At 39.7% G+C, this 27,613-nt stretch overlaps 1 protein-coding gene across 5 annotated transcripts in view; it reads left to right on the top strand.

Moving 5' to 3' along the window:
- The window catches only part of pcnt (pericentrin), a 39,164-nt gene that overhangs the window by 7,985 nt on the left and 3,566 nt on the right, over window positions 1-27,613 (top strand). For 2 of the 5 annotated variants that reach the window (XM_028001003.1, XM_028001000.1), the window contains 46 exons: window positions 456-858; window positions 981-1,397; window positions 1,488-1,703; window positions 1,786-1,881; window positions 1,971-2,114; window positions 2,298-2,553; window positions 2,656-2,735; window positions 4,295-4,583; window positions 4,864-4,964; window positions 5,167-5,278; window positions 5,472-5,598; window positions 6,644-6,763; window positions 6,849-6,912; window positions 7,023-7,127; window positions 7,209-7,320; window positions 7,403-7,443; window positions 7,526-7,811; window positions 7,894-8,044; window positions 8,913-9,366; window positions 9,508-9,705; window positions 9,798-9,869; window positions 10,512-10,616; window positions 10,887-11,039; window positions 11,684-11,830; window positions 13,009-13,169; window positions 13,425-13,591; window positions 13,724-13,905; window positions 14,627-14,789; window positions 14,878-15,120; window positions 15,501-15,733; window positions 15,891-15,998; window positions 17,044-17,064; window positions 17,411-17,647; window positions 18,346-18,519; window positions 18,667-18,819; window positions 18,976-19,158; window positions 19,896-20,894; window positions 22,430-22,600; window positions 22,688-22,877; window positions 22,959-23,293; window positions 23,398-23,500; window positions 24,276-24,448; window positions 24,522-24,800; window positions 24,909-25,063; window positions 25,166-25,295; window positions 26,199-26,987. In XM_028001003.1, coding sequence (XP_027856804.1) covers window positions 456-858; window positions 981-1,397; window positions 1,488-1,703; window positions 1,786-1,881; window positions 1,971-2,114; window positions 2,298-2,553; window positions 2,656-2,735; window positions 4,295-4,583; window positions 4,864-4,964; window positions 5,167-5,278; window positions 5,472-5,598; window positions 6,644-6,763; window positions 6,849-6,912; window positions 7,023-7,127; window positions 7,209-7,320; window positions 7,403-7,443; window positions 7,526-7,811; window positions 7,894-8,044; window positions 8,913-9,366; window positions 9,508-9,705; window positions 9,798-9,869; window positions 10,512-10,616; window positions 10,887-11,039; window positions 11,684-11,830; window positions 13,009-13,169; window positions 13,425-13,591; window positions 13,724-13,905; window positions 14,627-14,789; window positions 14,878-15,120; window positions 15,501-15,733; window positions 15,891-15,998; window positions 17,044-17,064; window positions 17,411-17,647; window positions 18,346-18,519; window positions 18,667-18,819; window positions 18,976-19,158; window positions 19,896-20,894; window positions 22,430-22,600; window positions 22,688-22,877; window positions 22,959-23,293; window positions 23,398-23,500; window positions 24,276-24,448; window positions 24,522-24,800; window positions 24,909-25,063; window positions 25,166-25,295; window positions 26,199-26,987 — 9,598 coding nt within the window. The remainder of the gene's footprint in view (window positions 1-455; window positions 859-980; window positions 1,398-1,487; window positions 1,704-1,785; window positions 1,882-1,970; window positions 2,115-2,297; window positions 2,554-2,655; window positions 2,736-4,294; window positions 4,584-4,863; window positions 4,965-5,166; window positions 5,279-5,471; window positions 5,599-6,643; window positions 6,764-6,848; window positions 6,913-7,022; window positions 7,128-7,208; window positions 7,321-7,402; window positions 7,444-7,525; window positions 7,812-7,893; window positions 8,045-8,912; window positions 9,367-9,507; window positions 9,706-9,797; window positions 9,870-10,511; window positions 10,617-10,886; window positions 11,040-11,683; window positions 11,831-13,008; window positions 13,170-13,424; window positions 13,592-13,723; window positions 13,906-14,626; window positions 14,790-14,877; window positions 15,121-15,500; window positions 15,734-15,890; window positions 15,999-17,043; window positions 17,065-17,410; window positions 17,648-18,345; window positions 18,520-18,666; window positions 18,820-18,975; window positions 19,159-19,895; window positions 20,895-22,429; window positions 22,601-22,687; window positions 22,878-22,958; window positions 23,294-23,397; window positions 23,501-24,275; window positions 24,449-24,521; window positions 24,801-24,908; window positions 25,064-25,165; window positions 25,296-26,198; window positions 26,988-27,613) is intronic. The other 3 variants (XM_028001002.1, XM_028001004.1, XM_028001001.1) reach the window with 2 other exon arrangements.

Raw genomic sequence — 27,613 nt, 5'->3', positions numbered from 1 at the left:
TTTGTTCTCTTTTGCAAAGTAGCCATAGCTCCTTCAGATCAAGTGAAGGTAACCTGAACACAAATTTAGATTAAAATCTGGGCTTTGACTGGGTCATTAAAGACGGTTTGATCTGGAATGGGCAACATTGTCTAAAGTCAATGTCAAGAAATTTGACTAAAATAATTTCTTTGTACATCTGACTTTATGTTCAGACGGGTTTCGTTCTCTAACATTTTTCTTCTCCAGCGTTAAACAGTAAGCAGCTTGGCACACCGCACTTTTCAGATTTGAATTAGAATTTTTTTAAAATTTTTTTTACAAAAAATTAATTTTTCTTCCATTTCAAAATTATATGCCTGTTTGAGTTTCTCTGTGACCTAATTTATTTTTATTTAATTGCATCTGTTTTCAGAGGCAGCCTATGTTTGATAATCTTAAGTTTAAATTTACGACTTGAGCCTTTTTTTGCTCAGGTGGGCCCAGGTGACAGAGGAACTGCAGCAAGCTCTCTGTGAACTTGAAGAAGAGAGGGAGAGACGGAGACTGGCCGAGGAAGAGATGAACTCCAAGACTGATGAGCAGGAAACCTCTGACTACAGAGACGGAGTCTTAATGGAAGGAAGGGAAAACGAAACCGTGGCAACATCGATGGGACAAGAAGCTGGAAGAGCTGCTGAAACATCCCTGATTAGGTTTTCTGTCTCTTCATCGGAAAACGTCGATGAATTTTCAGGAAAACTAAATGAGGAAACAGAGGAAGAGGTTTCTCTCTTGGCTCCTCAAAATGAGGAGGAACTGCAGGCGACGAAGTCGAGCCCAGATTCTTCCACGGATGTTTCAAAGCAGAGTGACGAGCCCCAGATCCAAACATTACAGGTATGTCACTTCAATAAGAGTTCACAGTTCACTGTGAATATGAATATGCTTATGATTTCAAATTAATGCAAATTGCATATTCAGTGATTTTGTTTTTCCTTTTGTTTGCTCCCTATCTCAAGGCTTACTGTGACCAGCTGAAATCAGAACTAGAGGAGACAAAGATGGAACAGAAAACGACGACAACTCTCTTCAGTCAGAAGGTAGCCGAGCTCGATGCCGTATCAAAGGAACTTGAAGCGACCCGGTTGCGGTTTCTAAAGCTCCAAGACGAAGTCGACAGACTGCAGCAGGAACTGCAGAAGAGCCAGGACGGTCTAGACTCGGCTGAAAGCGCAAAAAATGAGCTGGAATCTCAGATTCACAGTCTGAGAGAAATCCTGGCCTGTTTGGAGGAGGCGCAGGCTCTGTCCGCGAAACAGCGGGAGGAGGAGAAGAGGAAGGAACAGCAGATGGACGAACAGATAAAAAAGATGGAACAGGTCCTGGAGGAGGAACTCGAGCAGTTTGAGAACATTATGAAAGCCAAGGATCTTCAGGTGAGATGCACATAGCATAAACGTGATGTATTTTTCCATTTGATTTGCTCTTTTTGCTTTACTGGTGTGACAAATAATGTTATTTAACAGTTGGCTGAAGAAAAGGAAAAATGGGAGGAGGAGAGACAGGAGAAGGAGAAGCTGATTGACACAACTCGTTTACTGGAAGAAAAAATTAAAGAGAAGGAAGAGGAGGTGAAGGCTGTCATTGAGAAGCAGGCCCAGGCTGTGGAGGAAGCTTCAGGGAAACTTAGAGCTTCTCACAAGCAGGAAATAAGAATATTGGTAGAGAAACATCAGCAAGAGGTGGGATTTGCAAACTTCAGAAATGTGGTCTTCAGATGATGATTATAGATGTTTCAATATTTCTTCCTAAATAAATATCTAGATTTCTGAGTTGAATGATCGCCTGGAGACGGAGCTGCTGAAGCAGCGGGTCGTTATGGAGGAAGAGCAGAAGCAACAGATTGGCCTCATCAAAGAGGTATCAGTCAGTCTCTGGCAGATCAAAAAAATACAACTTTTCCTCTTTTGTTTGTAGTTTACTCAATCCTTATTCTGATTTTCCCTCAGGTAACGGAACGGGAGCATGAGAGGGTGATGTCAGAACTGAAGGCCAAACACAACGAGGAACTCGAACAGCTGAGGACAGAGGTGACCCTGGAGCTGAGGGAGAGCATGGAAGCTGCCCACCAAGCCGAGATGCATCAGGTGCAGGTATGTTTTAAAATCCACAATTTCAGGGGGGAAAAAAAAAACAAAAAACTTTTGTGACATTATTTCTTCTGCATAAAAAAATGGATAAATGTTTGTTTCATATAAATGTTTAAACATAGCCTGACACTATACAGTTTGTGCTAGTAAAACACATTAAGTCTCCAATAAGCAATCTGTGTTTAGACCCAGAAGAGCATGGAGTTCGAAGCTTTACGTCTGAGCCTGACGACAGCTCACACGTCTCAGCTGGAGACTTCACAAGCAAACGTGCAGCAAGAGCAAGAATCTGCTGTCAAGGAGCTCCAGGCTGCTATGAGGGAGAAGTTCACCCAGGAAAGTGCTCTTCTTCAGGCCCGGTATCAGTCGGGCCTGGATTCGATCAAACAGCAGAATCAGCAGCAGCAAGACCGGCTGCAGGAGCTACACCAGCAAGAGATTGGTGAGTACAAGCAAACTGTAGCAGCTCTCTGCAGATATGTTTGCTCTATGATTTATTTTTTTGTAAATAAATTTTATTCCCTTTGTATTTGTGAATGTTTAGATGAGTTGAAGCAGCATTTTGAGACTCGTTTTGCTCAGGAGAGAGCTGGATTGGAGGAGAAACAAATTAAAGAAATACAGGTTGAGCTTATTTTTGTCTTTCTAATATTGTTTCATACTTGATGTTTTTATTTTCTCAAGTTTTTATGTGACAGATCAACAAAGTAACACAAAGTTGTAAAATGGAAACGATGCAGTGTTTTCAAAATGTTATAAGTGTCTTAGTCTTACTTTGAAAAACCATCTTTAACTGAAGGAGTTTAGGGTTTTGTCTCTACCAGCTTTTCATATGGAGACTGAAAATTAAAAGGAGCTCAAGTTTTTTAAGTCTTCCCTGTGATGATCAATTGGTGTGGGTTTGGCCTAATGATCAATCTTGTGCTGCTTCTAAGAGCCTTTGCCAGTATTTACATGTTTTTAGTTCTATTCACCATCCCATCAACTATGACTTGCTTTCCCTTTCCTGCTGAAGAAAGGTATACCCACTTCTTGATTTTGCCACCACCACTCTTCTCAGTTTGGAAATGGCGAGCTAAGGGTGACGTGTACAGTTAGCTGTCTGCCAAACATGCCATTCTGCTGGTAAGGCAAAACTAATTTACACAGTTGGATTTCATTAACCTCTTATTGGTGAGTTCTGAAGGTAAATGGTTCCATATTGGACCTTGTATGAGGTATATTGATTGAAAACACAGTCAAAGTCATCCACTGAATGAGAAAACTTAACTAGGAAGTGAAAAACCAATAGTTGGTGTCTAAGATTTTTAATTAATGATCATTTGTAGCTATAGCTTTTAAGGGCCGTATTCAGTCCTTAAATTAAAAAATAACATAATTCTTTTCAGATTGTACAATAGAAATAAGGCCTGCTTTTTCTTTTGTGTAAAATAGAAATTAGATATTTGGAGACAACTTTTCTGCCTCTTGTGAACCATGGAGATTGATTGTATATGAACGCTTCACTCCACTGTGTTTGCATGCTAGCTAGTATATACCATGGTTGATTTATTACCAACTGTGATATCATTGTGTATTTTATTCTAAAATTATCTGGTCATCTTTATATGACTGTTCAGTCCTTGGTATGTGTTTATCATAAAACTTTTCTAGTTACCACACCTTGTGTATCTTGTCGCCTTACAAGGAAACATGGAAGTTACAATCTTGGTACTATGGAAATTCTGTAATTTGTCATCCCTAAAGTATGAACTCGGTAAGAAGACGTTTTGGCTTACAGCACGTCATGCCTGGAACAACTTGCAATCTAAACTTTAGCTTCAAACCCTTGCAACATTGAAGGACTTTTAAAATGATGATAATATCTTGGCAGCAAATGCTGTCTGTGTTCTGTGAGCATATTTTAATGTGTATTTGTTTTCATTGTTACTATGCTGCTCTGATCTCCATGTGACCAACTTGGTTAAGTAATGATGATTAAAAAAAAGCTGTGCACATTTTAGATTTCAAAAACTATGCATTACTTTCTTTCCATTTCATGATTATTTGCTACTTTGTTGGTCACAAAATAAGATGTGCTAAAGCACTAAGATAATAAACGGCAATTATCTTTGCAAATCATTGCTTCACTCATTGTCACTTTATTTAAAAGTTAATAGGATTTTTTTATTTTTTTTGCTCAGGCTCTGAGAGCACAGTGGGAGACGGAGGCTGAAACAACCAGCCAAAGGTCTCTATCAGAGATTCAGAACAGACTCAATGCCACGCAGACAGAACTGGTCAACACCCAGGCCTCCCTGGCGGAAACGAGCAGAGCTCTGGCAGATACCAGGGCGGCTCTGTCTCAGAGCCAGTCTGACCTGCAGGAGGCGACGGCAGCTCTGGAGGAACTCCAAACCTCCAGGACAGAGCAGATCCAGAAACTAGAGGAAGACCTGAAACGAGCCTCGGCTGACAAAGAGGCTGCTGCCAGTATGTAGTCGAAATTATCTTCCATTTCAAGTCTGAGGGGAAAAGAACAGAAAAAAACAAAAAAACGATTAGTTTTAAGTTTTCAAAAATACAAACACATTTTACATATCTGACTTTATACGGACATTAGGAAATTGGGTAAAATTACATTTTATCCATTTAATCATAGACTCTCAATTGCTGTTGCATCATTATTCTGCATTTTTTATGTGGCACAATGCTGTTGTTTTTTTTCTCTCCATTGAATTAAAAATTGTCTTGTTCTGTGAATACCACTTAGATTCTTTGGAGATGTTGGTTTGTAGTCATGAGTGGGCTCTGCAGGAAAAAGAGCAGCAAGTACGCCACCTTCAGGAAAAAGAGCAGCAACTGCAGCAAGAGGTTAGTTGACTTTACAACAATGTCACTTCGATTTGGAGCTCATTTCTTGCTTAAAAATGACATGTTCATGATTGTTCTAAGGTTTAAATTTGAGAGTTAATGTTTTGTTCTGTCATGTTAATCTCGGGTGTATAAACATTAATTTAAGTCATCAGAAACGTCATTTGTTTAATCTTAAAAGAAATTTTGCTTTGCCATTCAGGTTTTGCACCTTCAGGAAGAGAAAGCGTTGCTTAAAAAGAGCTCGGAGGAAGAAGTGGGTCAGCTGTGGACCCAGCTGGAGAGCATGAGAGCGAGCCGTCAAGAGCTGGGGGGTAAGATCATTACACCAACCTGACATCTGCAGAAGTGTGTATGGCCATGTGTCTGTTACCATGGATTCCTCCTTCTTTCTACTAAGGTTGCATTAAATGTTTCTTCATAAGCCGGTGTTGTTCAGAGTGAAATACGACGGTGAAAGTAAAACTAAACTAAACTCTTCTCTCTGTCTATTTTTTCATTTTCCAGAGCTGAAAGAGCAGCTGATCGCTCGCTCGTCTCAAGTCGATGACATTGAGCATCTCAAGACGGAGTTCAGCGAGCAGAAACGAGAAATCAAAGAGCTGCATGAGGTCGAGCTGGAAAACCTCAGGAAGTATGACGACATAACCACACACCTAGTCTCGCACCCTAAACTTGGACCTTGCCTTTCACATCTCCTGTGTTTGCACTTTTCTACAGCAGTATCAGTATTCACACTAAAAATAACTAGATTATGACAAGATCTAAAGAGGTGAAACGGATAATATTGCTGGTGTTAAAACATTCTAACACATTTATGGAATATTTTGACAAAAGTAAAATTAAGTGAATGCAGTGTAAAATGATCTATGAGGTGTGGAGTAAACAGTAAAGTGGTGCAGTATGCTTCATAAATATTAGAACATACAAATCTAATTTATGCAAAAGCAACACTGTGGGAGAGTAAATTTAGTACTTGAGAGCTTTGCATCTATTTTTTTGTAGATGGCTTAGACTTTTTATTTTTTAGCAGCTGGATTAATCTCAAATTTCAGTCCACAATAAACCCCTCCGCCCCCAAAAAAACAAAATACATATCTGTAAATAAGCCATCTTATGACTTGCTTTCTAAAGAAAGTTGCATTTAAAAATCAAATGACTTGGTCAAAAAATATATAAAAATCAGAACATACCTTTTGGGTAAATTTATTTGTTTCACCAGCAAGTGTAAACTGTACAGCAGATAATTATCTTTTTATGACATTTTCATGATGGTCAGAAGAGAGTGAAGTGTACAGACATGTTGACTGTAGCAGCATCTGTATATGTAAGGTGGGATGAACCACAGCAAAAATGTCTCAGTTTCTACTCAAAGTATAATTTGCTGTATATTATAATACAAATCACTATATATAGATCTGCTTATTGACTCCATTTTATTTGACTTGAAAAACTTTGACAATTTTTTTTTTTAAGTTGCGGTCCACCATTTTCATGTATTGTATAAATTACACAAATCTGCTGTTTGTATATTGTCAAACATACATATTTTTAAAACTTTGGTATACCTTGATACAGGTAACCAGTTCATTCATACTTTTGTGCTATAGCTGAATCTGTTAACAGTGTTAGCTCTGCTATGTTGTGCAAGAATCTCATAAGGTAATTCCTCCTTATAGGTATTTTGAGAAGCGGCTGCACGCGTCAGAGGAGACCTACAAAGAGGAAATAGCTCTTCTCCAGCTGAGGCTGGTCGAAAGTGCCTTGGAGGAATCTGTGATGAAAACTTCAGATGACAGGTATGTTGGTAGGCCTACATATGAACTGTTTCTCCAGTGCTGTATAAATATATTAGAGCATTCATTCCTTTCGTCTTGATTTCAGCTCTATGCATCACATTCTGGCTGAGGAAGAGAAGGATAAAAGAGATGCATCTATTGCTCACACTGTAAGAATCTGGAGAAGATTTAATGTTAAAAAATGTGATGTTTTTATTCATTTATTTTTTTGGTTTTCTCTGTCAAGATCCATCATTGTGTTGGCTTTTCTCTTTTGAAGGAATTATTTGACAACTTGCGTGTTGAGCTGGAGGAGAAGCATGCAATGGACCTTTCCCAGCTGGAATCTTCTTTGGCTCTTTCTTATAAAGAAGAGTTGCAGCAGGTGAGGCACCATGTTGGTTTCATGTAAGCTAAAGCATAAATCTGACCCTTCAGATTGTGAGTCTTTGTCGTCGATTCCCAGGTGCGCTCAGACCTCACGGACCATTACTACGAAGAGCTGCAAGAGATGAAGACACGTCATGCCCTGGAGTTGGAGCAACTCCGAGCCAAACTTTCTGAAAGTCATTTACAAGGTGCCTCACAATTACAGTTTAAGCAAATAAATGCTCACTTTCCTTTTTGAGAGATCTTAACGTTAAGAAAATCTTCGCACAGATCTCACCAGAGTGCATTTGGAGACAGAAAGGCAGGTAGAGGTAAGGGAAATCAATTTGTAACATTTGATTTGAATTTTGTCAGCATTTTTGTCCTTATTTCAGTGTTTTCATCCTTAATCAGGTTGCGGTAGAACAGAGGATGTGGCGTCTCACTGAGGAGCTGCAGACAGGGATGACAATCATCCACACACTTGAGAACAACCTTGCTGCTCTGAGTAAACACCATGAAGCTGATTACGACGATAAAAATCTGAACAAGCGGAGAGAAGAGCTTCAACAGAAACATGAACCCGAGATCTCTGCTTTGAGGTCGGACCTCGAGAGGGAAAAGAAATGCCGTGAAGAAGCTCTTGAGAAAGAAAGAGAGAAGTTAAAGTCTCTTGAACTTTCTCTGGACGATGATGAAGGTCAGCTATCTTACACGAGCTACGTTGGTTACATTTGAGTTCTTCTGTTTTAAAAAAAAAACAAGAAACCTTTGTCTTCCAGGCCCACAGCGTTTGATAATAAAACAACGATTGGAGGCTCAATACAACAACGAACTGCAAAAGGCAAAGAGCTGCATGGCTGAAGAAACAGAAGAGCTCAAAGTTCTGCTTCAGGAGCAGAGCGAGGAGAAGCTTCGACTAGCCCAGCAAAGGTCAGATCTAACATGTCGGGGTTGTGTTTGCTGTCATTGGGCTATTTTATTATATCTGAAAGTACATGAAGAAAATCCAAATAGTCCTTATTTATATTAAGGACTAGAGATGCACCAATCAGAAACAAGAAATTGGCTCTAGTTAGTTAGTGATTGGCAGGATAAGTACCCCCAAATCAGTGATGTGAAGGAGTAGTTGGATAAATATTTCTGACGGATATTGCATAAGTAACATCGGTGTACACTAATATTATATTCTCATCAATTCTTTTAATGAAGTTGAAGGGTAAATCCTCATGTTCGGGGAGCCTGAACTCTATGTAAGGGATCAGAGAAATGTAAACTTGCAATGTTTAATCTCAAAGATCAAATAATTATATTATAAGTAGCCGCTACACTGTGAAAACAATCATTTTTGTCTAGATTCTAGTACAAAATATTTAGTACACTTGAATTAAGATAAAAAATAATCTAAATGTATCATTTCAGCAGAGATTTAGAAGCTTAATTAAGTCAATAATTCCTGAATATGCATAAAAAAGTACTAATTCTACCGTCGGACTCTTTTTCACTTATAACTGGACATTTTTTCTGTTTTTAAGTGGAGAATTTTTTTGTATCTATATTCAATATTTATTGACTTAAAACAAGCTTATTTATTTTTCTGTAAAGTTACTTTTAAGTTATTTTGTCTTAATGTAAGCATGCTAAAAAATATTTGCACTAGAAAAGAGACAAAAATCCTTGGTTAAAATTTTGTTTTTGCAATGCAAACAAGTTTCACTAATAATTATTTAACAAACAAATGAAAGCCGGCTGCTTTCTTTTACTTTCCTTTGAGCTTGTTTTCCTGTGCCCATGTCTCCAGGTTTGACGAGGAGAAAGCGGAGTTGGAGCAGCGTTTGGTGCAGAGCTGTGAAAAGTTTGTGGCAGAGCTGGAAGACAAGCATAAAGCCGAGCTTGAAGATGAGAGGTCAAGGCTCCTAAACAAGCACTCCGAAGAGATGAACGCGTTCCACGCCAAACACAAAGCACAGCTGGACTCACTCGGTGCCTGTCACAGAGATCAGCTCGCAGCTATGGTCAAAGAGCTTGACAATAAGCACAAAGCTGAGCTTGTTGCTCTGGAATCAGCCCTTGATTCTAAACGAATGGAGGACCTTAAAAAACTGGAAGCTGCTTTCAAGGAGACCAGTCAGGCCCAGTTGGAGGCTTTGGAGGCAGAATTGGCGCACAGACACCAGGAAGAGAGGGATAACCTGGAAAAGAGAATGCTGGGAAATATGGACACTTTGGAGGCCACATACTTAAAAGAAGTGCAAGTAAGTAGAGACAAGCCATTTAACCCAATATGGTTGAGTTTAGTATGTACAATGAATGGAAGTACTCAAACATTTACAGGGCAAGCATTGGACCTTTTTTTTTTTCCAGTTTAGCACTTCATGTATTCAACTTTATCACAGGTTTTGCGTGATGAAATGAATCGGCTTGAGGAGAAACATCGCCAGGATCTGATTTCCAGGAGTTCAGAGCACAAACAGCTGATGGAGCGTCAGACTGCAGAGCAGCTGTCCGTCAGGGAGGAGCTGAAGAGAGAGCTGGCTCAGGTTCACATGGACAAGTTCAAGGCCATGGCAGCTGAGCTTAATCACGTTCACAAGGTAAGGAGTTATAGCCTCATTATTGAGGTTCAATCTATGAAAACATGACAACTAAATAGTTGGTTGATATTTCACATTAATTTGTTTCGCAGATGGAGCTGACTGCTCAGAAAGAGACGTTGGATACAGAACACTGCAGAGCATTAGAAGCACTTAAGCAGCAGGTACAGCTTTCCTCAAAGTCCATTTGATTTTCCTTTTTAAGTCACAAAGCCAAAGATCAGAAGCCTATTATGTCCTGCATTCATTCTTATATTTTTATATTATGAGCTTTCAATTTAGGGAACGTGTTTGCTGAAAATATCCCCTGCCCATTATCATTTTTTAGGACAAAAATACTAGGTTTGAAAGAGAAAAGGGGAGTTTAAAGTCAAAGTAATTAACATTGACCTTTTCTGAAGCAAACGACTATCTTGATTTTTTTTTTTTTTTTTTTTTCTACATTAAGAAGAGGCCTGTTGTAGCAAATAAGCTGAAGGAAGCTGAGCCGCATGGTTGTTATCCAGACATGACCAAGATATTAGTGCTTTATTTCAGCTGGTGACCATTAAGGGTCAGGGGCCACAAACAGGGAGCCGATGGTCCCTGCATTCAGGACAATCACTGTAGATGTTTTTGTGTCAACTTTTGAAGTTTGTGGTTGCTCGTTGAGACACTAACAGCTATTTACAGGCAACTTAAAGCAAATATGGGCAAAATGGGGTTCAACCAAAAATAACAATTTTCTGGTAACTAACTTAAGACCAAAGTAGTTTCAGAACTTTCTCTTTAAATGTTTTAAATTTTTTTTTTTTCCCGTCTTTCAGGTTTTGGAACTGGAGCAGCAACACGGCGCGGCCCTGCAGGAGCTCTCGCACACCTTCAGTGTTGAAAAGGAGCAGCTTATAGAACAGCATCACAGTCAGCTTCAGGTGTGTGTTAGACATAAATGATCAGATTATAATTGTGTATGAACTGTGGATGCCCTTTAATAGTTTCCCTTTAAGCTCTTGTACTGGTGGCTCTTACAGCCCATTAGAGAAGGGATTACACTAAAACATTGTTTATCCTCTATAACGGCATGTTTCTCTGTATATGCTGGGTATTTAAATTTTTATTTTTTTTTTTTCAAACTTTGACGTACTAAAGTTGTTGCCAGCTGCAAACCATGCCATTTATAATTGTGTGGATTTCTGTTGTAGGAGCTGAGGGGAATTTCTGCATGTGAACTGGACGCCTGTCGCCGGGAGCTCGAAGAAGAGTCGGCAAGACAACGGCAGCGCTTCCAGGAAGAGGTGGAGCTCCTCAAAGTTCAATCGGAAGAGCGACTTCAGGACAAGATTAACCATCTGAAGGTAAAAACTAAATTGTTCAGGAATGAGAAGAGAAAGATGAGGCTCTCAGAAATGTTAGACTGATCTCTTCAGTTTATTTTACTCTATGTTTTAAATCTTTTCTGTTTTTTCCTTATTATTTTTAAATGTTATGTAGTCACTAGAATACTGCATTCTTGTTTGGAAATATTACATAATATCGAAGGATTATCTGGAGCAGTGTGTGTGCCGATTGTGATGCCCTCTTTAAGCTCCAGCTGCACCAGTTCAGCGGATAGTTCCCTCGCTTGGACTCTGTCCCATTTGAGCTTTACTCAAACCCAGTTTTCTCCTAATTCCACCAGCATATATGTATAAGTGTTGACGTCCGTCTGTCTCCATTCTCAATCTGTGCTCTTCTGGGCTGCGCATGTGTTTCCGTTCATTCATCTGAACCACAGCTAAAAGGGATTGGATTTATTCTCTAATGCCAACGGTTTTAAGGCAGAAAATGGGTATTTAATTGTTGACCATTTCAAATGCGCAGCCAGGCATTCAGGCAGATGGCCACTGATTTGAGGAAAGTATAACTTACAAGGTGTTGCTGCTTTTTTTTCTCCCTCTTTCTTTTTTTCTTTTTCGCTCTACATCTTCTGCTTCATGGAACCACATCGTTGCCATCGAAGACTGAATTTGAAGAACGGAAAAAGGTGGAGCTTGAAGATTTGAGGCGGAGCTTCACATCTCAGCAGCAGGAAAAGGAACAGATCTATACAAGCAAAATGAGCGAGCTCACCACCCAGCTGCAGCAACTGGAGGCTGTAGTTGCTCAGGTACGGAAAACACCTGTACATAACATCTCTTACTCATCTTATATATCTTGCCCATTTTTACGTTGCATGGTGCAGATGGAAGGTGTAAAATAACATTTGATGTTGATTCCAATGACTGAATCGCTTAAATGATTCAGTCGTGTATATATATATTACTGATTTACAGATAAGATTTGCACCATAACAAAATGCAAAATTCATATTGCATGTACAGTGGAGATGCTGGATCATTCTTATAATTATTTTTGCAATAGATGTTTGTTTGAAGTGTTAAGGTTCTTACTTTCTAACTTTTCTTCTCATAGGTATTATTCATTGTTTGAATATCTTCAATTTTGTCATGGTTATTTTGGGAAGAACAACAAGTTGAAAAACTTTACATTGCTTCCCTTTTGAGATTTAAGAAATTCAGTTGAAGTTTCATAAAAAATAAATGTTCAAAATCTGAGTTGTTTTTTGTGAAATCCTATTTGCTTTGAAGATTACTTAAACATGTTTGTTTTTTATTTTAAAGAACGACATAAATGTTTATCAATTTGAAGGACTTTGTGAATTTGTATTTATCAAATGATTTTCCAGGTTTTTTTTTGTAATTAGCATCTCCCTCCCCCATCTAATTGCTGGCAATAAAGATGTTCCTGTTTGTTTTGTTTGTTTCCATGACATCTTTTGCTCTTTAAAGTAAAATATTAACATGCACTCTGGTTTCCATGAGGTTGGCATAGAGAGATTTAACAGGAGGTGGAGGCTGTTGCCATGGCAGTGGCATTGTTTTATTGAGCTAGGTGGCTGCTGGAGATGAGTTGAGGAGGGAAAAGGGGGGAACAAGAGGGAAGATGTAGAGAAATGAAAGGTAAGAATATTAAGAACTGAGCTGTAAAGAAACCATTACGGCATTCAGATAGATTGAAGTACAACCCAGCTGCACTGACATGATGCTCAGAAGTGGATGTCGGTCCTGCTGCTGGACGAGGATGATTAGAAGTTAGGGTGTCTTGCATTTTGGTCGGTTTTAACAGGAGTCGGGGACTGTGTGGATTACTAATTACTCTTAATTTTAAAGACTCTTTTTCTGAACAGTTAAGCGACTTGATGCAATCCATAAAATGGATAAAAGGGAAAGGAGGGAACATTTAGTTTTGGGAGTGGAATGACTGAAAACTGTTTTCCTCCTTCAGCTGCGTTCAGAAATCGGGTGCTTGCAGGACGAGTTGCACGGGAAACGTGCAGAGATGGAGACGTTGGACACTCTCCTCCAAAGAAGGGAAAGAGAGAGCCAGGAGGGGGGAAACCTGCTGAAGATGCTCACTGATGACTTGCAGGATGCCAAAGAGGAAAAGTAAGTAATTATTGTAGCAGTTTGAATAAATTATAAAAGCTGTATAAAAATGTTTGCTGAGTCATTTTTAAAAATATAAGTGGCACATTTTAAGCACAACCACATTTGTCATGTTTCAGATTTTGGTACTTTTAGTACTAAATAGCCTGTAATTCGACCTCAGTAAATCTTATGTCATTTATGGCTGCAATAACTGTATGTGTGAAAAGCATTGAACCGGAATCTGCTGTTTTTTGGGTTTTTTTCTCTCTACAGGACCAAACTGTATGGTGCAAATGAGAAAATGAGTAAAGTGCTGGTTGAGATGCTTCGCAGTGTCATAGCAACAGAAGAACTGATTGGACAAAAGATCAACAGCAGGATCCAAACAAATGAACAGACGACACAGAAAAGTTCAAAAGAGCACAGAGATCAGGAATCAGGTCTGTTGATCTCAGACTTTACTCCATGTAGGATTTAAACTGCTTGAATAATATAACTATTATAAGCTGCCTATATTTTTTTTTATACACACTTAAATGACATAAAATAAATTTGTCTTTTCTTGTTCACAGGTATTTCAGTTGTAGATTTGACATCAGAGGAGATGGAACTGACCCAAATGCTGTGCGAGAGTCTGCTGGTTACAGACACTCAGATCAGTCCCGGAGGAGAAGAATCTGCTCTTACAGCCTGCAGCAGGTTACGTCTGGCAGTGGAGACGCTCCTGGACCTGCTCCATCAAGCTCATACACAGGTAAAGAAACTCTCCAGACATGGATTTATTTGCTCTCCTGGAAAGATGTGCAAGGAGACTTGAAATTAATTTGTATTTTGTTGCAGTACAATAATCCATTTGGAAAATTTGAAAAACAAGAGTACATTTAATTAGAGAAGCTATATATAAAGGGTGGATATCCTTTAAAAAACCCCCTTTAAATTCATTTTAAAAATTTAATTTGGCCTTAAATTCAATAACCACAGGTCTTGAATGTCATGGCAGGACTATTTATTCTGGCATATTCTGTGTAGTGTTGTTTTTGTTATTTTTTGCCGGGTAAAAGTTTTGATTGCATGCAGACATCTTCATTCTATTCTGACTCGAATTGGTTGAGGCTAGCGCTAACTGCTAATAAATCCTTGCTAACTACCTTTTGTTTTTTTGTTTTTTTACATCTATCATTGGTAAGTGTAAATTATTGCCAGTTGGCTGGACGACATTCATCTTTGCCACTAAGTCACTTCAGTTGCCAACCAGTACGTTGCTACATTCACTTACCAAGTGAATGTAGCATCCATATTATATGTAAAATATGAAATTATACTTTTGTAACTTTTTTGTGGTACAGGTCTTAAATTTTATTCAAAATGGTCTTAAATTTGAGTTGGTGAAACCTGCAGAAATACTTTTCATTGGTCCGCTTTGACAGTAGGACAGCACTTGACCAAGTGTCGCTGGATTTGTCTTTTTGCTACAGTTGGAGCAGACTTGCCATGTTCATCTTACCCTTGAGGAGAAGTTCACCCAGGGAAAAGAAGATGCCACCCATCTCCTTGAGCAGCACAAGCTCCTGACAATGCATCTTGATGAGGAAGCCAAGATGAAGACTCGCCTCCAGCTGGAGCTCCACAAGGCAGAGGGTCAGCTACGTGTTAATTGAGTTTTTCTGAGAGCATTTCTTTGGTAATTTTTTATTTTTTTTTAAATACCGGTTGTTGCTGTTTTCAGGGCTTTTGGACGGCTATGTGGCTGAAAAAGCTACCTTAGAGGAGTCCCTGCAGCAGAAGGAGGCTCAAGAAGAAAAGCTTGTGGAGGAGCTGGAGGGCCTGAAGGTGAAGCTGCATAAGATGCAGAGTCTCGCCGCAGAGCTGGATGCTGTCAGAGGAAAGTATCAGGAGCTCACTGAGGAGCACACCATTCTCCTGCGCCAGAAGGAGCATCTCTCTGCTGGGCTTGGGGAGAGAGAGAAAGGTGAGCAGAATCCATTCAAAATCATGGAATAAATTTAAATGTCATGAAATAATATTTCTGCAGCAAACTGTATCACCTCTTTGAATCAGCCTTTACCATGCACTTATATAATATCTGTGCTCAGATGTGCCATCTCTCCATTGGCCATTGGCTCAATTTAGATCCTGGCGCAGGTTTGTGGGTCAGAGTGGAGTGTGACTGTTTGTGTTTGAGTGGGGGAGGGATTACTTTGCAGTGTAAGGTTGCGGTGCCATTTGCTATTGTCTTCTTCTTTTAGCTCAGTACGTGTAACTGTGTGTATTAAAGCTGTATTGTTTTGTTTTCTGATCTACATTTGAAGAGATTTGCAACCTTCACCCTTCCTTTTCGTTTTCTCCAAGCTTTGCTGGCAGAGACAGAGCGTCTGACCCAGGACAGGCTGGACTTGCAGAGGCAGGCGGAGAAGGACCACAAGTCTCTCTCGCTGCGCCTCAGGAACCTGGAGAGAGAGCTCGAAGATCAGGAGACTAAACTCCTGGAGAAAGAGCTGCAACACAAGAATCACTCTGAAGACCTTAGTCAGCGTGTCCAAGCGCTCGAGAAACAGCTGAAACACGATAGGCAGTTTATAGAGGTGAGCTTGTAAACTGTAATGAAGCATACTCTTTAATGTGAAGTAATATACAGTACTTCTACCTTATATTATGTGTTGTTTGGCTTGCTCTTGAGTTTGAGTGTCGCATTTTCGCATCTTGGAATGTCTTTCACACAGTTTGTTTTGCTGCATGTAGGAGCAGGCCGTGGAACGGGAACATGAGCGAGACGAGTTCCAGCAGGAGATCCGCAGGCTGGAAGCCCAGCTCAGACACACAGGAAATGGAGACAACAAGGCACACAAGGTGAGAGCCGTTACCTCTGGTTTTCCTAACGTTTACTCTTTTTTTTTTTTTGGGCTGAATGCTGATCATTTTGCCTCTTTGCCATTTTGCCACATTGGTCGTCTGGTACTTACCTTTTTTTTTTTTTTTAAATGAAAAGGTAGCATCTTTTCCTAAATGTTAACCAAAATAGCATTTTTTACTCTCCAGGAGAACATTTCTTAACCACATTTCCGAAATCATCAGTTTAAAAAGTGAATGTGCGACTCCCAATAAATACGATCTACCAACAGGAAGTAGATCAGTGGGATCCTTACCTCTCATAAATGTTGAATGACACAAAGTGTGGTCAGAGTCACAATCAGTGAAAATTGGGTGATGGGAGGTAATAAGTTCATGTTAAATAATGTCAGTAATAACAATGGAATATCCAGTTGAATATTAATGGGCACCAGTTGGAAGAAATTTCTTTGCATTTTTTTGGATTTTAATGTAAAACAATTAGGTCATTGATCATATTTGTATGCATCTATTCTTTGGGGTGTCAGTAGTTTCTTGTTTTGTTAGATTCTAATAAAACTGTAGACCTGAGATGTGAGCATTTTTATGAATATGAATATCTCTGAAATGTACCAAGAGGAATGCAGTGCTATGCAGTGGTCAAGTAGGGATAAAAAAAAATGCGAGGCATGTGCAGAAAACGGAAATAAAAACATGGTGAACTGAACCAGACATGATTTGGGTCAGTAATTGTAAATTTGCTCTAAATGCCCTTGTATCAAGGTCATTTTAACCCAGTGCTGTGTGTTTGAATTGTTGTGTAACTAACAGAAATGAACTTACAAAATCATCAGTGTTTCTCATTATACATGCATAAGGCAGAAATCTTATACTAAAGTTTAAACTTGTTTTTAGGCTGTGAGTTTGTGCTTCCCACGTATGATTTTTTTGTAATTTTCCAACTGGGATACAAATCAATTAATTGAATTATTGATACTGCATTTTGAATGCCAATGAGCCTGACTGTTGCTATGTGCTTATCCCTGTGCTGAATGGATTGCTGTAGTTTGAAGACTTACTGCTGCAGGTATGGAATCTAACTGTGGTGTAATTTTCATTGCTCCTCTGACACTTGTGCATGACTTCCCCTATTCCTCTGTAATCCTCCACAGTCTTTTTAACCGTGTTTTGTCATGAGTCCAGTATTCTTTACCATCATTCAGTAGCAAGTAGAATATTTCCAACACATTTTTTTATCTCGGTCATTGCTCTTGGGGATGTTTTACCTTTTAATCTTTTGATCATTGGCTGCAAATCTGGAATGGCTTTTATCACTTTTATTGCAAACCTTGTAGTTTTCCCTTTTTAATTCTACCTTCTCTACTCCATATTTGAGTTTAGAAGAAAAAAAACTGTTCCTGTTATCACTGCAGGTGGAGAGCCTTCAGTTTATGGTCAAAGATAAAACAGATGACCATGCCTCATTACTTGAGGCCAATCAGCAAGCGCAGCGCGATCTAGCAGAGCGCAACGAGGAGATAGACAAGCTAGCAGGACGGATCCGAGAGCTGGAACAAGCGCTACTCAACAGTGCGGAAAGCGTTCGAACCGTCAACAAACTGGAGCAAGAGCTGCACAAAGCAAAGCAAAGGGAACAGGAGCTCACACAAGTAAGAGCTGCTAACACACTCCCAGATCAGTTATAGTGGAAATATTTACACTCTTTCAGTTTTTTTTCTTTCCAGTTTGCCACCTTAAAACCACAAACGTTGAGGTGTTTCGTATGCACAAAAGAGCATATGTTTGTGTTTAGCTTCCCAGAGTGAATAGTTTGAGGAAAACCTTTTCTGCAAGTCTTTTCTTTCAAGTCTTTCTACATCTGAACCCATGAATTGAGCACCTTCCCTGTCCCTGCTGAAGAAGAGCATATGCACAACATGATGCTGCCACCACGTTTCACAATGAGGATGTTTTACAATGCTCATTGTAAAACATAAAAAAGGGCAAAAAAATGGGCAATTTTTGTCCATGAAGACCAGAGCACCTTCTTACACAAATTTGCCATGTTGCATACATGAATTCTGACATAATGCAAGTAGGACTTTGAGTAATTTTATATATATATAAAATATTTAAATTAAAGACTTCACTAGATTTTATTCAGTGATGAGGGCTGATTACAAATGCACTCCCCACACTTCAGATTGACTCTGTCATATAAAATCCTAATATACTTTGTCACATTAAAATCAAAACCCTCAAACATGAATGAGTTTCAGGGTTTTGAACGGTTCAGTGGTTCTGTATGTCAGCAAACATGTTTTTCAATAATTCCCTCTTTTTTTTCTTTTTTTCCCTTTTCTATAAGGATAAGCTTGCTCTGGAGCAGCAGCAGCTGTCCAGCAGGCTCCAAATCTCAGCTTTGCAGTCTAAACTGGATGAGACGAGGCACTGTTACCACGACAACACCCGTGACCCCACCCAGGAGCTTAGGGATGCCTTGGATGCTGCCCAGCAAAACCTACACTGTAAAGAGCAAGAGGTCTGTCAGGCTCTGTCTAAAACTGTTCAATCATTTAGTCACTAGATTTGTTCATTTGACTGCAGTGCCACCTTATGGTTAAAATAGGAATGACGGAATATCCTCTGAAATATATATTTTTTAATCCATCGTCATTATGTCTCGTAGGTCGAGGTCTTGCTTGGCCAGTTGGAAAACGTGCAAAGAGACTTGCACCAAAAAGAGGTTGAACTGAAACGCCTCACAGCTCAGCTTGAACTACTGATGAATAAGAATGCGGCTCAAGTTGAAGAGTTTCAAAAGGAAATTTATACCCTAAAAGTGAGAACTGTTTTGTTGACACATCCAATTATTTTTAATTAGAATTTTTTAGACTGTGTTTGAAGGTATCCACAGGCATCATAAAATGAAAAACCTCCATCTTTTCCACCTTGGTAACTCATATTGGAAGTGTAAGCAAACTGCTGTGTTTGACAGGAGACAATGTCCACCCTCACTGAAGTAAATGAAGAAAAGGGACAAGTTCAGGTGGCAGAAAATGAGGAAGAGACTCTTCCTGCTGCACTTCTTCAGGAGAAAAATCAGGAGATCGATCATCTGAACTGCGAGATCCAAAAACTTGAACAAGAGCTTGAGAGTGCAAGGGACAACCGAGTCGGTGTAAGCATTCTGACAAGTTTCTCCAGAAGTTGTTTGGGTGCATTAAGTTGAAACATTTGGCAGGGGTGTACGAATACTTGAATTTTGATTAGGTGTTTTCAAGGTTTGGAAAGTGCTTGATTTCTATATGAATCCTTGAAATTTCTTGATATTCAACCTGCACAGTTTTGTAATAAAGTGCAATCTAACGCTTGACTCAAAGCCTAAATTTGGAAAACGTTATTTTCAGTAGAAACCAGATATTTTCATACACCTAATAAAAAGACACAGACACATTTTTTCTCACCGTCTGAAATTAAATCAGACCAAACTTGCCTTGTTTTTGGTCAATTAGAATTACCTAAGTTAGCTAAATGCCAGAAAACTTCACAAGAACAATTTTAGACATTTGTTTGTAATTTAAGTATAAGACACTTTTTTTTTTACTTTAGTTATTGATATCTGTGGATTTTTTTATTAGTGTTTTCATTTCAAAACATTAAATTGTTATATTTTAGTTTACTTTGTCCCCGCCGTAAAAGGTAGAATACTATCATAACACATTATTAATAACAGTAATCAATGATATTATAAAATAGTGAATTGAAACAATCATTTGTATTGTTTTTATCTATGTTTGATGCTGGGGAAGTTTGAAAACTTGCCTTGAAAATGCTTGAAAAGTGCTTAAATTTTACTGTGGGAAAAGTGGCACAAACCCTGATCGGGAAATGTTTGCTTATTTTTCCCTCTTAAAGGTCCTGGAGGTTGAGCTGGAGGATCTGCGGTCTCAGGTGGAACATCTTCAATCTGAAATCACAAGAGTGCGTCAGGAGAAGCAGGAAGAAGAGGAGCGGCTTCATGAGGTCATCAGCACGCTGCAGGCAGAGCTCGCCACCCTGGGTCCTAACCTGCACGAAGTCAGCGACTCTCAGGACGGCGACAGCATCAATCCCTCTACCTCCCCCAGCCCGGAGCCGCACATGGAGAACCTCCAGGAGAGGAGGGGAGGTCCGAACAGCCTGAAGCACGAGATCAGCCTCACACGTTCCGCCGCCTCCTCTTCTCTTCACTCTCGGCTCAAAGCCCTGCAGAGTCAGTTTGAGACTGCCGTAGCAGAGAAGGAAGGACTCGAGCGCCTGCTGCTCACACAGGAGGAGGAGTACCGGACACAAGGGGAAGAGTTTGTAAGGAGACTCGGAGTCGAGAGGGAAAAGTTCGATGAAGTCCAGGGTCTCCTCAGGCTGAAGGAGACAGAGCTGGAGGAAGAGAAAGAAAAGAGAAAACTGTCAGAGGAGGAGAGGGACGGTTTAAAAGTTGAAGCCGAAGAGGCAACTGCGGTGCGTGAAGAGAAAGCCCGCCTGGACGCCATTTTCCTGGACTTGCAAAACAACGAACAAGAGAGACTGGGAGAGATCGAAGCTTTAAAAACAAATTACAATGAGATGAAGCTGGAAATGGAGGTCCTCAGAGAAGCCAACCTCACCTATGAGAGGCAGGTGCAGGAAGTAAGAGCGGAAAACGTGGAGATGGAGAAAGCGGTGGCAGAGGGAAGTGAGAGGATTAAAACTCTGGAGACTGTAAAGGGAGAACTTTCAGCAGAACGTGAAGCGCTGAGGAGGAGAGAGTGTCAGCTCCAGGAGGAAATCAAAACCCTCAGAAAAGAAGTTGGTTCGATGAATGTCCTCATTCAGGAGCTGACGGCTAAGCTGAGGGACCAAGAAACCAGTCAAGAAGAGGCTCAAAAAGAGTTTCTGGTGAGTGTCAACTTGTTAATAACCTTTTTGAGTCAATATTAAATATTCTGTACTGATCTAGAAGAAGATGATTCTTCCAGATCAGAAATAACAGAAATAAAGACTACACATAACCTTAGCGTTTTTCATTGATCTCTAAATCCATTTATAAAAACTGATTCTTGTTTTAGCACCCTCTAGTGTTCAAGCCTGTATTGGTGTTTATTTTATTTAATTTTTTTGTTAAAGGCTTTTAAATATTAAGTTAAAAAAATACAGAGGTTATAAAAACATTTTCATAAGGTTTATGGCTGCATTACTGTTTATCAAATGCTGAGATTTTATCCAAGGACAATATAGTCAAAATCATCATTAGTTTTTATTGGCAGAATACAAAAAAGATTAATAAAAAAATCCAGATTTGCTGCGTGATTCTGAAGCGCAGAGGCTGAAATATTGGAAGAATAATCCAATTAAGCATTTCAAAAATTCATTAAAAATACAGGAATTATCAGAAAATCCCCAAAACATCCTAAGAAGACCAAGCCAGAGTTTGGTATGAGATTTTTTTTTAAAGCCACTAGAACAAAACATTAGCATTAAAATGTACTTTAATCCTATTTGCAAACAGATGCACTAATCCCAACAATACTGACAGTTTGTGATAGGAAGTTGGAAAATCTGAAGAGAAAGTGTAGTGAAGCCGATTTTATGTTACAACAGCCTGCCATAATATAAATGAGTGAAAAGGAAGCAACACTGTAACCTAGCAACAGTTGTTTACCTTTAGAAAAAATCGTTCTGATTTTAGCTTTAGTTAGCAGGTGGAAAGCCATGGTTTTAATTTTTTTCCCCCCTTTCAGTTATGATTAATTTATATCCGACTTTTGATTAAGACATGGTATGATTGTAAATTACTTTTTTTGTTGTTTTTTTATTTTAGCTCTTTTATTAACTTGACCTTTAAGAAAGATATTAATGGTAACCTTCATAGAGCTTCAAGCCTGGCATTGTTCAAAGCGAACAATATCGCGTCGCTTTTCTGCCGCACATACAGCTGCTAAAGCTGCTGCAGGCAGGACCACATCTGGTTGTAGTTAGGGGGCGTCGCTGTTATGACGTGGTGCAACACTGGCTTCAGAAACGAGAGGAAGTGTCTCTTTAGAATGAGGAAGAATGAGGAAAATCTATGCTGGCTCTTAGCTTTAACACTGTTGGAGTCTTAGTTTGGGGTTTTTAAGTCGCTCTGTCTGAACAGGATGTGGTAAGGTGCAATGTTTTCTCTTATAAGACGGCGTTTTGTAGGTTTGGTTTGTAGCATCGTTAGTCTGCCCAGCTCTGTTTGTAGTTGTGTGTGTGTAGCTAATTTTAGGCAATTGCAGCCTTTCTGGTACAAATATTCCACTGCATTCAAAGCAGAGCCTGGCATTAATGTACGTCACAAGACGTTTAACTCCACTTTATGTGATGCTTGTGAAATCTTCTGTTTAGTCAAATGAAAAGCAAAGTATGTGGATTTTAAAGCTCACTTCTATTTACTTTTACCTTTCTTCCAGACCCATGCTGATGTTACCCTGGCCAAAGCAGAGGCTTCCTTGAGACAGAGGAAGTCTGAGTGTGAAAAGCTGAAGGCTGAAAATGAAGCTCTTAAGACTGAGCTGGCGGCAGTGAAACAAGGAGTGAAAATCAGCTCAGAAAGGACCGGAAAACCTCATGAGAATGGAGAGGTGGGAATATGAAAGCTGAAAACTGTATCTGTTGTGATCTTTAGGTGTTTTTGATTGGTTTTGATGGAAGTAACTTCTGCCCTTCAGATCAAACGGCGACATCTTGTTGACCTGGAAGCTGAAAACCAGCGAATGAAGGCAGAGCTTGAACGTCTTCAGCAGGACGTCGGCGTACAGGAAGAGGAACTAGCCTATCAGCGCAGAGAGCTGGAGCAGCTCCGTCGACTGTGTCAACAACAAGAGACGGATCCTCACTATCAGGACTGCCACATAAAGGGTGCATAGCAATTAAATATTAATATTCAAGAGGTACCTTTTTATTTGATCAAACCAACTAAAACTTTCGTGTTTCTCTCAGACGTTTCTCACAGAGCTTTTGAGGATGTTCTTTCGGTCTCTCGTGATGAAGCCTCTCTGAGCTCCCCGGAGGTTCTGAGAAAACTCGAATGTTCCGAAGACCAAATCAGGGAGCGCTTCCAAGTCTCTGTCCTCGATTCCCGTCTGTCTGAGCTCAGTGGTCTGAACTGTACAGGTCAGGATCTTCCCCAGGTAAAAATTTCTCCAGGGGTTGTGATGGAGCCTCCACACTCCAGGACGGTCACCCCAGATCCAGCCACCCAGAGTACCCACTCCCCGGGTTCTTTGACCGCATCCGACCACTTCTCCGTGCTCGATTCGCTGGACCCTGACAAAGTATGCTGTGAAATATTTTTTTCAATCATGTACATTTTAATCGTCTTTTTAAGAAAAGCTTAAATATGTATATAAATGTTTGTATTTTTAAATTATTTTCTCAGCTTGACGAGTTGGAAGAGCTTGACCTGACTGCGCCTCCGTCTCCACTCGGCTCCACTTCTTCCTTCTCAGCTCAGGAATGGAACAGTGATGGATATGGGAGCAGTAAGTCCCTCTGTTCCCCAGCAGTTAGGCAGCATTTGACAGCTACATCATATTATGAATCAAATATCTTGCTGTTATATTTTGTTATGCAGCTGGTTTCTGTGTAAAGTAGAGTCTTCTGAAAACATACTTAACTATACTTGAATATATGGCGCTAATATTTTATCTCAAAGATTACTTTATAACATTAATGTTTCTAGCTGAGGAAGAGAAACATTGAACAAAATTTTAAAACTAACAATACAGAACAACATACAGAAAATTTCAACCATCCCTAATTTGAATTTATTGGCGTGACGACTACATTATTCCATAGTATTTTGTTATTAATGCTTGAGATTTGAGCCTTAGATGTAACCTTACTATACGTGAATATATAAATGATAAATATGTAAATAATATTCCAAGAGAGCTACAAGAATCATAACTCACATGGGACTTTTGTTGTAACATTAGAAGCATAAAAAAGCAATTGTAAGATGAGAATTAATCGTTCTTGCAACAGATTGATGAATTCAAATTATTATTTTAAGACATTTAACAATATAAATGCCCCTCTTTAATTGTATTGTTTCCATTTTCATTTGAATATAGTTGTCTATTCAACTTCTCTGGTTTTCTTTAGGTTAACTTTAAAGCCTGTCATGTCTTTTTGAGAGAGTAATTCTTTTAATACTCTCTCAAAAGGGTTGAAAAACTAAGAAAATAATTGTATTTTGAGATGGAAAAATGTCAGGGAAACCAACAGACTTTCTCTCCTCTTTCTGTCATTCAGATGTGAGTTCAGAACTGGGAGCTCGATTGAGAGTGGAGCTGGAACAAACGGAGAGACTGGACGCTCAGTTTGTCCAGTATCTGCGCTGCAGAGGAATAAACCCCACAGCCAACACGGACAGCGCGGCAGGAAGCATGAGCTACAGCGATGACTTGTTGTCACCCGAGCTTCAGGTGGGCTTTGCCCCGGAATAGTTGCAACCGATTGTAAACCTGAGTTTCACGTAGTTCTCGCGTCTTTCTGCAGGCTCTGTTGAAAAAGGTTTACCAGGAAAGCTGCAGGATTCTCACACTGAGCCAGCGTCGCTGCGCTCCTTCATCTCAAGCCAACACTTTGGATCTAAAGACCTTCTCACCAAGTCGGACCCGGCATTGCTTTGGAGACGGCTCGGCTGCACTGGACTGCAGGGATAATTCAACTCCCTCCAATCCTCCAATGAACTGGCAGCAGGAGAAGAGAGCCTTGCAGGAGACTGTGGTCGCTCTTAGAGAGCTGCTCTGTCGAATGGCACAAAGACAAACACAAGTGAGTTTCTATGATTTAACATTGGGTCATTTGTTTGGAATTTAGAGTACAAATGTGTTTGGGGTTTTTTGTCATATGGGCTAAAGAACTATTTTTTTTCCTTTTAAGACTGATTACACTGATGATGGCTGGCACAGAAGCCACCTACAGTCTGATGGAGATGTTGAATCCCAGATCAGGGCAGAGCTGGAGGAAAACCAGAGGCAGCTGAAATGTGCCCACAATTCTCTACAAGAGCATAAGAACAAAATACTTTCTCTCAGGTACATTTGACAAATTTTATTTCTGTTACTCACTGTTTGTTCCGGTGTTTTAAAATAGATTTTCAAAGCTTGGAACTCATTGTGCTTATTTATGTTTGTCAGGCTGGCTACAGAGGAGGCTGAAGAGGCCTTGAGAACAGAACAGACCAGATTCCAGGAGCTTCAGCAGGAGCTGGCACAAGAGAGAGCTCTGATTCTCTGTAAAGACCGAGAGAGAGGGGAAAGGATGGAGGTTAGACGAGAACCAACAGAAATACATTGATCCATCTATTTACTTTATTTTGTTTATCTAATGCAAAAACTAAAATCCATTGATATTTTAGGAAACGTAATTTATCATATGAGGGTAGGATAATAATTTTAAAAAAGATGGATTATTTGGATGCTTGTCTTGGGGTTTTGTCAATTTGGATGTTAAAATTCATAAATGCTAAAATACTGCTGTAAGATTGAAATGATGTGCGGATTATGAATCATATTTGACGTTTTCTTGTACTTGCAACTATTTATGCAAAACAATAAACACAAGATCAACAATAGCATATTGTATACATAGACTTAAGAACACTGTAGCTGCTGATCTGTTGGGTGAAACGGCACAAAGGAAGTGAGGACACATAAAAACACAAGCTAGTATAAAGTGGGACATGGAGAGGACTGTATGAGGAAATGGACTCCCTTGGAAGTGTGTAACGTTCCGTTCTGTTCTATATTCTGCTGGAAGGTCAAGTTCATATTTAGCATAATGAACTAAAATGTGTGTGAGGAGAGTCGGGCAGTGATTGGAACTCGTATGACTATTTTGTTTCTATTTTTAAAGATTTGTGAGAAATGTTTCTACTGTCTTAAAAGTTCATGTTCCAAAATATGTGGTGGGGCCAAAAAGAAACTTGAAAATCAGCATGCTATGTAAAAAAAAAAACCCAAAACGCTTATTTTTTATTTTATATTGTCAACACCTGATTGTTCATACATTGAATTTAACCAGTATGCTTTTAGCTTTATAAACCTGCTGTCAAAATCTCCCAGCAACTATTTCTGCACCCAATTCTAGACCTGTCTTTGATTATGTTTAAAAAAAACGTAATCCTGAAATGTATCTTAAATTTTGATATATATCATTTTTCTTTTCCAGGCTGTTCAAGTTTCCTCTGAGAAGCTCAAGAGTGAGGTCATGTCTCTAAAGGCTCAGGTGGAGCAGGAGAAAGTGGCCTGCAGCAACCTCAGACAGGAGCTCCAAATCGAACAGTCCCGTAGCGGCCTATTAGAGAAACGTTTGCAGGATGCCCAGAAAGAGCTGGAAGACGAACACAAACGTTCCAGCCATCAACAGGAACTCCTCCTGCAGGAAAAGGATCAAGCCGAATGCCTCCTGAACGAAGTCAAGTCCGGTCTCGCTGAAAGTCATTGTAAGTTGGCGGATTCTCACAGGAAGCTCGAAGAGGAGCGGCAGCTTTGCTCCAGACAGATAGACGAGCTGAGTTGCAGACATGAGGAGGATACGGCGAGGGATCAGAAGTTCATCTCTGGTCTGCGCTCCCAGCTGGAGCAGGAGCGAAGGCAGGGGGAGGACCTGGCAGCTATGACGGACAAACTCAGGGGCGAGCTCCTGGAAAGCAGGAGAAAATGGGAAGAAGACAGAATAAGGCTGGAAGAACTTCAGAGGGAGAAGGAAGCCGCTGCCTGGCAGAGAACTGCGATGGAGACCTTGAAGGAGCAAAACCGGGAGTTTAGCTGCGCTCTAGAGATGGAGCGACAGCGGTCCAGACTCCAAGACATCGAACTAGAAGGGCTGAAGGAGAGGTTTAATCTGTTGAAGGAGAAAGAAAGGGAGAGAGATGCCCAACTGGAGAAGGAGAGGAGAAAAGAGAGACAAGAGGTGTTGGACAGAGAAATGCTTCAGGACAGGACTAATAACAAAGTGGTAAATTACCAGTATTAATTCTTTCTTATTGAGGATGCAAACCTTTAATTGAATTACGATTGTTGATTAATGATTTATTAGCTTAAAATTAGTTCCAATCGATTAACTAGTAATGTCTGCTTAGACCTTCTTTTAGTGTTGTAGTTTGGCTGTCATCCAGCAGATGGTGCCAATGTTCAGTCCAGTGTGGCATTCAAGAAGCCACTTTATGTGGTTTTGTTGCGAAATATAAAAACTTGATAAGTTCCTTAGGTTTTACCTCAGTAGACCCGTTCAGTCGAGCTGTAAAATTACTGATGTGCTACGAAGGTGAGGAGGTTGTGATGACATAAAAGCGGAGAGGATAACACAGGAAAAATTGTACCATGATTGGGGGAAAACAATCCAAACATTATGCCACCAAGCACGGTTGATTTTTGAGGGCTGTCGTGAGTTAATGATCTCCATGAAGCGAAGTATTAACGTTTCTTCAAGAGCAACGGAGGATTAAGTGTTTCACATATTTTATTCTTTCCATCTTTTATTTTTCTGTTCAGCAACCTAAGCGGTTCTTAGTTGTTGTTTTTTTAGATGTTATAAATATGTCTAAGTTTAATAATGTGAGAACACCACAATTTTCTGTTTAT

The sequence above is a fragment of the Xiphophorus couchianus genome, chromosome 19 (assembly GCF_001444195.1).
Source record: "Xiphophorus couchianus chromosome 19, X_couchianus-1.0, whole genome shotgun sequence".
Lineage (NCBI taxonomy): Eukaryota > Metazoa > Chordata > Actinopteri > Cyprinodontiformes > Poeciliidae > Xiphophorus > Xiphophorus couchianus.
Note: the sequence above shows the minus strand (reverse complement) of the source record. Positions and strands in the feature narration are given on the sequence as shown.